At 33.0% G+C, this 10,210-nt stretch overlaps 1 protein-coding gene across 1 annotated transcript in view; it reads left to right on the forward strand.

Annotated features, from left to right (window-relative positions):
• The window catches only part of PLOD2 (procollagen-lysine,2-oxoglutarate 5-dioxygenase 2), a 92,782-nt gene extending 85,516 nt beyond the window's left edge, over positions 1 to 7,266 (forward strand). The window contains exons 16-21 of the mRNA XM_025376682.1: positions 3,019 to 3,084; positions 3,711 to 3,815; positions 4,968 to 5,114; positions 5,224 to 5,349; positions 5,519 to 6,229; positions 6,560 to 7,266. Of these exons, the coding sequence (XP_025232467.1) occupies positions 3,019 to 3,084; positions 3,711 to 3,815; positions 4,968 to 5,114; positions 5,224 to 5,349; positions 5,519 to 5,674 (600 nt within the window). The 3' untranslated portion in view covers positions 5,675 to 6,229; positions 6,560 to 7,266. The remainder of the gene's footprint in view (positions 1 to 3,018; positions 3,085 to 3,710; positions 3,816 to 4,967; positions 5,115 to 5,223; positions 5,350 to 5,518; positions 6,230 to 6,559) is intronic.
• The last annotated feature ends 2,944 nt before the right edge of the window (positions 7,267 to 10,210 follow it).

Here is a 10,210-nt window from a genome sequence, read left to right on the forward strand (position 1 = left end):
CATGGACTCAAACTAGGTGTTCGTTAATGATGGATTGGATAAATAAAATGTGGTACATACACACCATAGAATACTATACAGCCATAAAAAAGAACAATATTATGTCATTTTCAGCAACATGGATAGAGCTGGAGGCTATTACCCTAAGTGAATTAATGGAACAGAAAACCAGATACTGCATGTTCTCACTTATGAGTGGGAGCCAAACATTGGGTACTTGTGAACATAAATATAGGGACAGTAGATGATGGGGATGACTAGAGGAGTGAGGGAGGAGGGAGGGGGACAAGGGTTGAAAAATCAACTAATGGGTACTATACTCACTACCTTGGTGATGGGATCAGTCATACCCTAAACCTTAACATCATGCGATACGCACTTGTAACAAACTTGCACATATACTGCCTGAATCCAAAAGCTGAAATTATTTTTAAAAAGTAAATAAAAAGAAAAAAATTAAAACGACATAATTAATTGTATTTCATGATCTATACAGTAGATCTAAACTTGACCAATAACTTTCTTTTTTATTAGGACAGTTATTAGATTTGGGGAAGGAAATTATCAATTTGTTGTCTTCCAATATTCTAGTATTTTTGTTTTGTGTATTCAAAAGCAGCATCCAGTCTTAATCATAATTTTAGAAGCATGTCTACAAATAGCTCACATATTATAATAGTTTGATTTTTTAGAAGAAAATTCAAGAATTTTGTTTAGGAAAATACATTTTTTAAATTATTTTTTGGCAATTTTGTGAATGTACATCAAAGATAGCCAGAGAGAATTGCAGAGAACACTGATTCAGCATATGAAGAGAGTCTTAACTTGAAGAAACGGTTTCTTTTTAACATCTGTTTTCTTCTTTCTTTTTTTTTTTTTTTTTTTTTAACAGAGTTGAATCTACAGTAATTAGCTCCTTTTGTGTTTTACAGGGACATCTTTTTGTTAGGCAAGTGGCACACTTATTCAGGGGAAAATACTCTCTTCAACAATCAGACATGTAACACAGCTGTAATGATTTTCCCCTGGCCAATAGTAAAAGTTTTAAATTGCAGACTAAATCCACCTGAGGAGAGTTGTCCTTTGTTTTGTAGGAATAGTTAAGATACGGGGATAGTAAGTGTAGTACTCTCTGAATATTCTGAATAGGAATATAACATCTTTTGACATTTTGTTATTTTAAAAGTACTTTTGTACCATTTTAGCCACATACCTTCCTCTTTCACAGAAGTAAAGTTGAAAAGAGGTGTTTTCCAGTCGTGAGGGTAGAATTCCATATTTCACTTCACCATTGAATCTCTTGGTGTTCTTAAGGGATAGAATTATTTGATTTCTTGGATGTCATTAGGTTCCTGGTAGGATGTCCTGAATTATATCCTGAATTGTAGATATTTGTGCAAGGATTCAAGTCTTTGGAAAGTAAACAATGAAAACATCAGAACTGAGTAGGAACAACTTTTCTTTCCATGGCTTTCTTTGTTCTCTGTTAAATCAACCTGTTTAATATGCCTCGTGAGGGATACCCCGTAGCAACATGCATATTGATTATCCCATTATCAGAATATCTAAGAAATTAATAAAGTCACAGTTTACTCAATGATTTAAAAGGTGATCTAAAATGAAATGTTAATACTAATGCCCTAAAATAAAATCTTGGGGGATTTTTTTTACTTGAAGAAAAATCAGTATTGATGCACAGGTAAAAATGCTATAGGTAAAAATTCTTAAATCTTATGGATGATTATTCAGTTTCTTCCCATATTTTAGAATCAGAAAGCTAATTAATATTAGAGGGAATAATGAGATAATATAGAAATCTGATCCATATATACCATATAAACATGAAATTTATTAAAATTTTGAAGATTACCTTTGTTTCCTCCACATGAAAAATGTTTGAGTTCCATATAAACAGATATACAAAACTAACGACATAAATTATGATATAAATATTCAGACCCTAAAATGGAGCCTCAAAAGATGTATTTAAGGCAAATATCTTTTGAAACATCTTTTGATTGGAATTATTTTGAATCTGTGTCTCACTTCCTCCCTGCTGGCTCTTTGTATTTGCACTTTGTAAAGAGAAAATTAACAATTTCTAGAAATATTCTAAATTTAAGAGATCTTTTTGGATACTTGTATCACTCCATATATTAATATGTTCACGTTTTAGTAAATACCCATATTTGCATAAAGAACTTGACCCAATAAAATAATTATTTAGCTTCTGTTGAAAAAAGTTTAGATATCTTTATGTGTGGATTTTATGCCAGAGATTGGTCAAAAAGAATCAAATTCATGAATTAGAATAAAGAGGAACTGTTTTTCAGTATAGAGCCCTAACCCTTATTTTAGTAACTGAAAGAAGTGAAAGTGCTAGTAAACTCATGTTTATTCCTTGATAAATATTAATGACTGAAGTGAAGGCAGAAATTTTTAAAATTCATTAAAGAAATCAAAAAAAGAATAATGTACTATAGACATATAAGACAGACCCTAGTTAATTAATTCACTAATTCATTTTTGCAAATATTTTTGGTAGAATTTTGCCCCTTGTCTTTTACCTTTAAGCATGCATTTGTTTACCTACTCTGTGTATATATTAAAATACTGATGGTCCCCAACTTATGGTGACTTGATTTAGGAATTTTCAACTTTATGATGGATTTATCAGGGTATTGTGTGTTTTTAACCTCCCACGGGTTTATTGGGACATAACGTCATCGTGAGTCAAGGAGCATCTGTAAAATGTGTAAATCTATTCACCATAAGATTACTTAAGTTAAAAAATCCTGAGGTACAGTATTTCATAAATAAAAATTTTGTATTTCATAGAATGACATAAGCATATTCAGAACCAGGCAAAGATTAAACCATATACTGTGGCTTCTGAAAATTACTATTTTGTCCACTATACATAATCATTTATAAGTTGAATAATTTCTAAAATGCATATGCTTTATACTTTTCAGTATTTATAAAGATATTTGTTTTAATATGTACTTCTTTTTATAGGACTGGAAGGAAAAGTATATAAACCGTGATTATTCAAAGATTTTCACTGAAAATATAGTTGAACAGGTTTGTATTAATGATTGCAAAGTATAGAAAATTTTGCTGTTATTTTCCAGAAGAAATATTATTAATATAATACTACTTTCACAGAAGATGTGAAAGTGGAGAAACTACCTTTTAGGTAAAATTTATGTGACTCAATTACCGATTAAATAGCCTTAAGGAACATACACTTGTAAAATGTAGAACATAGAAATTAACATTTTAAAAGCATGCCTTTTTAAAAAGCATGCTCCTAAGTGTCATAGCTTTCTGACACCACTAGATACAGGAACTGTTGACAGATCTCTGATGTAGAACTCTTACAGTGAAAGCTTATCTTTGGAAGAGACTTGGCTCTCTTTCTGAAAGAGTCTTTTCTCAGAGACATCTTCAAAACATGAATTCTCTTTTAGCTTATTGTTCAAAACTATTGTTAATACCTAATTTTTGAGAATGTAAGATGTCATCAATTCTGAAGTGCACCATTATTTATGTACCATGAGAAAAAAAATACTGTCAATAAACCATGAAAGAAAACTATGTTTCCTAGTCATATAGGATTTTTTATTTTATACATATTAAAATAACTATTTTAGACTATTAAGACACTGAAGTTATTATGTCTTCTAACAATGATGCATATTTTATAGCCCTGTCCAGATGTCTTTTGGTTCCCCATATTTTCTGAAAAAGCCTGTGATGAATTAGTAGAAGAAATGGAACATTACGGCAAATGGTCTGGGGGAAAACATCATGTAAGTCGTAATTTCACACTAAGAACTAAAATGTGTGTGTGGGTTAAGTAGATACTCAGATAATTCTGAGGGGTTATACACTTTTTCTCATATGTCTTTGAGTCCTAGACCTAGAAAAATTGGCTAGCCAAGGCTCTGATTTCAGTCTACTTCTCCCACCAACCAATTATTTAACACTTAAGTAATTTCATCAGTCTGGGTGGGTTTCTCATTTATGCATTTGATTACACTGGATGTTTGCTAAGGGTCGGTGTCCTCAGGCCAGAGTTAATGTTAGGTAACACATGTCTTAGAGTGATACCACTGTTTTCCAAGGCCACTTTTTATTCTTGCATTTTCACAGTGAGCTGTGGTGAAAATTCTAAGACAAACTTTATCTGTCAAAACTGTGTTTTTGTGTGTAAAGATAGGAAGGAGGGATCTGAGTGCCTTAGGTGTAATTCAGTTTTGCATTTGCATTCAATGTCAAAGACTTGGCAGGAAATACCCCTGCCAGTGGTTAGATGTGTTTCTTTTCCTCTAAGAACGACATGCCATTTTAGTAGAATACTCTGGAATATTACTGCCTCTGCACTGGAATATTACTGCCTCTGCACGATTATGTCCCCCAGCTAATGAGCTGATAAGGGAGAGGGAAGCTTAAGGTATAAGGAAAAACTTAAAGTTGGTAGGTGGTGAAATAATGAAAAGCAATCGTTCAAAGACTTTTGAGTGTTACAAATATAGAAGTGAGGAAGGGCGGGGAAAGCTTGTTTTCAGTATTTGGTAATACAGAAAGCAGATATGCCATCAGTATGCTCATCTAGCAGCTAAGACTGCCTAAAGGGTCAGTGTAAAAAAAGACTCATTTTTAAGAGGGGATATGAGGGCTTAGGAAGTCAATTTTATTTACTTTATAGTTAAACTTTACATATACATATAAAAAGTAGGAAAGGAGTCTACTGACCTTATTTACTTTGTTTCATCATTGTATCATTGACAAAGATGTTACCTAAGTTATTTTGATAATTTTACAGTTAAAGCAGATGATATGCCACATTGGAACTACTGTTATTTTTCTTGTCTATTATGATCTGTGGTTGAAAAAAAACTATAATATAAATGGGAATTGCACGTGGACAACACCTATGATGTCATTAATGTTGTTTCTAGGATAGCCGTATATCTGGTGGTTATGAAAATGTCCCAACTGATGATATCCACATGAAGCAAGTTGATCTGGAGAATGTATGGCTTCATTTTATCCGGGAGTTCATTGCACCAGTTACACTGAAGGTCTTTGCAGGCTACTATACGAAGGTAGTTATCCTCCCACCCCTCCAGCCTCTTTCTTACCAACTTTTACACAGGTGTTCTTTTTAATGTTTTTATTAATAAGCAAATCCACTGGCTTACTTTGCTTTTTCAGGGATTTGCACTACTGAATTTTGTAGTAAAATACTCCCCTGAAAGACAGCGTTCTCTTCGTCCTCATCATGATGCTTCTACATTTACCATAAACATTGCGCTTAATAATGTGGGAGAAGACTTTCAGGTAATTATGACTTTTGTGTTTTTAGATTTTTCAAAAGAAATATGTCATTATGAAAAGGACTTTGCCTTAGGCCTTACTTTCTTTTTAAAATTTTGCTCAAATGACATAATTTGAATTTTGCCGCTGGTTAAATATAATCTGATATATTCCTTCATTTTAACTTTTTTAGGGAGGTGGTTGCAAATTTCTAAGGTACAATTGCTCTATTGAATCACCACGAAAAGGCTGGAGCTTCATGCATCCTGGGAGACTCACACATTTGCATGAAGGACTTCCTGTTAAAAATGGAACAAGATACATTGCAGTGTCATTTATAGATCCCTAAGTTATTTACTTTTCATTGAATTGAAATTTCTTTGGACGAATGACTGGCATGAACACGTCTTTGAAGTTGTGTCTGAGAATATGAGAGGAATATTTAAATAGCGTCAACAGAACAACTTCACTTTGGGCCAAACATTTGAAAAACTTTTTATAAAAATTGTTTGATATTTCTTAATGTCTGCTCTGAGCCTTAAAACACAGGTTGAAGAAGAAAAGAAAGAAAAAACTTAAATATTTATTTCTATGCTTTGTTGCCTCTGAGAATAATGACAATTTATGAATTTGTGTTTCAAGTTGATAAAATATTTAGGTACAAATGACAAGACTAATATTTTCTTATTTAAAAACATGGGAAGATTTTTATTTATCAAAATATAGAGGAAATATAGACAAAATGGGTATAAATGAATTACCATGTTTTAAAACCTTGAAAATCAGATTCTAACTGGATTTGTATGCAACTAAGTACTTTTTTGAACACCTATGCAGGTCTTATTTACAGTAGTTACTAAGGGAACACACAAAAAATTACACAACGTTTTCCTCAAGAAAATTAGTACAGGGGCCGGGCGCGGTGGCTCAAGCCTGTAATCCTAGCACTTTGGGAGGCCTAGGTCGGCGGATCACGAAGTCAGGAGATAGAGACCACCCTGGCTAACATGGTGAAACCCTGTCTCTACTAATACAAAAAAAAGAAATTAGCCGGGCGTGGTGGCGGGCCCCTGTAGTCCCAGCTACTCCGGAGGCTGAGACAGGAGAATGGCGTGAACCTGGGAAGCGGAGCTTGCAGTGAGCCAAGATCGCGCCACTGCACTCCAGCCTGGGTGACAGAGCGAGACTCCGTCTCAAAAAAAAAAAAAAAACAAAAAGAAAGAAAGAAAATTAGTACAAAACACAACCGAGGAGCGTATACAGTTGAAAACATTTTTGTTTTGATTGTAAGGCAGATTATTTTACCTTTGTATTAAAAATCAAACCCTATGTTTCTTCAGATGAATCTTCCAAAGTGGATTATATTAAGCAGGTATTAGATTTAGGAAAACCTTTCCATTTCTTAAAGTATTATCAAGTGTCAAGATCAGCAAGTGCCCTTAAGTCAAAACAAGTTTTTTTTTTTTCTTTGTTTCCTTTTTTAGAAAGTTCTAGAAAATAGTGAGGAAAAAGAAAAATTTCATTGAGATGAGTAGTGCATTTAATTATTTTTTAAAAAACACTTTTTAAGTACTTGAATTTTATATCAGGAAAACAAAGTTGTTGAGCCTTGCTTCTTCCCTTTTGCCCTTTGTCTCCTTATTCTTTTTTGGGGGGGAAGATTATTTGCTTTTTTATCTTCCTGACATAATTTCCATTTTATTCTTCTGAGTGTCTATATTAACCTCCCTTTATCCCACTTATAAAAAAATTCTCCAACAAAAATATTTGTTGACTTGATGTTTTATCATTTCTCTAAGTAAGGTTGAAATATCCCTATTGTAGCTACTGTTTTTAATGTAAAGGTTAAACTTGAAAAGAAGTTCTTAATCATGGTGCCAAAATTCATTTTCTAACACTGTGTGTTAGAAAATTATAAAAAATAAAATAATTTTAGAAAGTTTTGTTGTTATCTTTATTATTGGTGTTTATCTTCAGAAGTGAATACATGATGAAATTGTCTGAAAGAATGAAACCTATGATTTTTCATTTTGCTTAGTAGATTTAATGATATGTGAAACTATTGAATTATAAATGAAATTATAAAATCTTCAATTTTAGGATGACTAGGGATTTGATCTAACTTGTTTTACAAGTGAGAAAATAGAAGCCAAACGTTATTCAATATAGGTTTATTTGTTTATTAATATTTTCCGAGTCTCTATTATGGTCCAGGCACTGTTCCAGGCACCAAGGATATGTTGATGAACAAGACATTATAGTCACTGGGAGATGGACTTTAAAAGATAAGAAAGTTGGGTTCTACCCCGTTCTCTTCTTTGGCGACACTTAATACCCAAAGAAAATTTCTACTATCCATCAACTAGGATGAGGAGACATTTTAGTAATGATTTGTGAATTATGTTACTATACATCAGGAATGGTTTTCAAAATATGTAACACCTGGTATGACGTAGATGCCAACTCATCAGAACAGACTCTGGTTATAAAAGCAGATCAGTTCCTACCAGTGCAAGCCAGCTTAATATCTCTTGTGGTACAATTCAAAGACATCTCCCAGATACTAGTTCTTTTCCATTTTGGTATCCATGGGTGGTTTCCTAGCGTAACTATTTCAGTCTCATGCCAATTTTTCAGAAATGGGATCCAGGTAGGCTATTGAGCACACTTTTTTGTCTTTTCTCTTATCCTGCATTCCTTGAAATAATATGAAATGTGGCTTTAAAAACATGATTCATAATTAGTGAGGGAAAATTAGAAAAATTCCCATAAGTAAATTAAAAAATTTGAAAAATAGAAAACAAGTAGAATCGGAAGGATGGAGAAAAATACAGTTTGAAACACACAGAGCAGAAGACACAGAAAGTGTATCTATTGTTTGATTCATTCATTTTATGCAATATGATAAAGACTTTTAAAAGAAAAAAATACACACACATACCCATATATATAAACAATTATCCCCTGAATAATGTGAGTGTTAGGGGCACTGATCCTGTGCAGTCAAAAATCCACATGTACCTTTTGACTGCCTCAAAACTTATCAACTAATAACCTACTGTTGACCGGAAGCCTTACTGATAACAAACAGCTGATTAACATTTATTTTATATGTTATATGCATTATACACTGTATTGTTACAATAAGCTAGAGAACAAGTTATTTAAACAATTATAAGGAAGATAAAATACATGCACTATTCATTAAGTGGAAGTGGATCATCAGAAAGGTTTTCATCCGTGTTGTCTTTGGGCTGAGTAGGCTGAGAAGGAAGGGGAAGAGGAAGGGTGTCTCGGGTGGCAGAGACAGAAAAAACCCGCATATACATGAGCCTGCATAGTTCAAACACATGTAGTCAAAGGGCTTATTGTGTATCTCCAACAATCAGATATCTCTGACAGATGAACCTGATAAAGTCACACTGTTTAGAGTATGATACCATTTATGTTAAAAACAACAAAAAAAACTATATATGTGTGCATAAACCTACAGCAAATTTCCGAGAGTGGAACAACTCTGGAGAGGTATGAGATCATGGAGGAGTAAATGGGATTTATGCCTTTTACCTTTTACACTTGTGTTTTTGAAATATTATAGAAAGATATTTGTGTATTGATTAAAGAAAAAAAGACTAGAAAGGAGACATTCACGTAACTAATTTGAATAAATGAAAGCATATGGATGTCAATAGTAACCGTGCGCGTGTTTGTGCACAAGTGTGCATGTGTGTGTATGTATATACATACATTGCCAAGGTGCTTTAAATGCTCACCGTGGTGGAATTTTTTCTAATTCTTAATGTGCATAGGAATCAATATGAATATTTTCCTTAATATAGATACTTCAGTAATAGTCCAGTGCGTTAATCTTCATTCTGCTTCATCTTTGAAAACACTAGTAATTTATCTGTATTGGTAACTTAACTAAGAAGTCAAATATCCTTCTATGGAATAGAAATGTGGAAAACAATGAATATATGAGTTGAGTGGTCCATTCTCGTCACAGAATCTCGTTTTATACCCACTTCTATTTTCCTGTCTGACATATGTATGTCTTGATTTATCTGCTTTTTATGCCCTAAAGCCCATTTTACATGACATGCTGGTAACTTGTCATTCATTTGGAATTTGGAATGGTTATTCAACAGATTTCTTAAAGTTGCAGAAGAGCCCAGTAGAATTTTTAGTCATAATTGAGTCTGTGTAAATAACTCCCTCTGACTAGATGTTAACTGTTGTGGAATATTGAAGTCTTCAAGACTTCATGAAGCAGTGTATCAAACAGAACTGTTTGTTTTGTGTCTTTTAGAGTAGCAAGCTACAACATTGTTTAAGAATAATTAAGAAAAAGCCATTGGGAAGAAAAATAGGGAAATGTATAAAACTTTTTAATGCAACGAGTTTTGGATTAAAATGGAAGAGAAGTACACTGAGAAATAATGAGAAGAGAAAGTTGTACATGTAGAAATGCTTTAAAAATGTGAAGTATCGTGTAATTACATTATTTTGATAAAAGAAATTAGAATGGGAAGGTAAGTAAACAGGTTAGGGATTTGTGAACTTTATAAGTCTTAAATCTTTCTAATAGCATTTAAAAACGTACTTAACATCATTGTTTATCAGAGAAATGCGAATCAAAACTACAATGAGATATTATCTCACCCCAGTTAGAATGGCTTATATCCAAAAGACAGGCAATAACAAATGCTTGAGAGGATGTGGAGAAAAGGAACTCCTCACACACTGCTGTTGAGAATGTAATTCATTACAAACACTCTGGACGGTTTGGAGGTTCCTCAAAAAAAACTAAAACTAGGGCTGCCATATGATACAGCAATTCCAGTGCTTGGTATATACCCAGAAGAAAAAGAAATCAGTATATCGA

The sequence above is a fragment of the Theropithecus gelada genome, chromosome 2 (genome assembly GCF_003255815.1).
Source record: "Theropithecus gelada isolate Dixy chromosome 2, Tgel_1.0, whole genome shotgun sequence".
Lineage (NCBI taxonomy): Eukaryota > Metazoa > Chordata > Mammalia > Primates > Cercopithecidae > Theropithecus > Theropithecus gelada.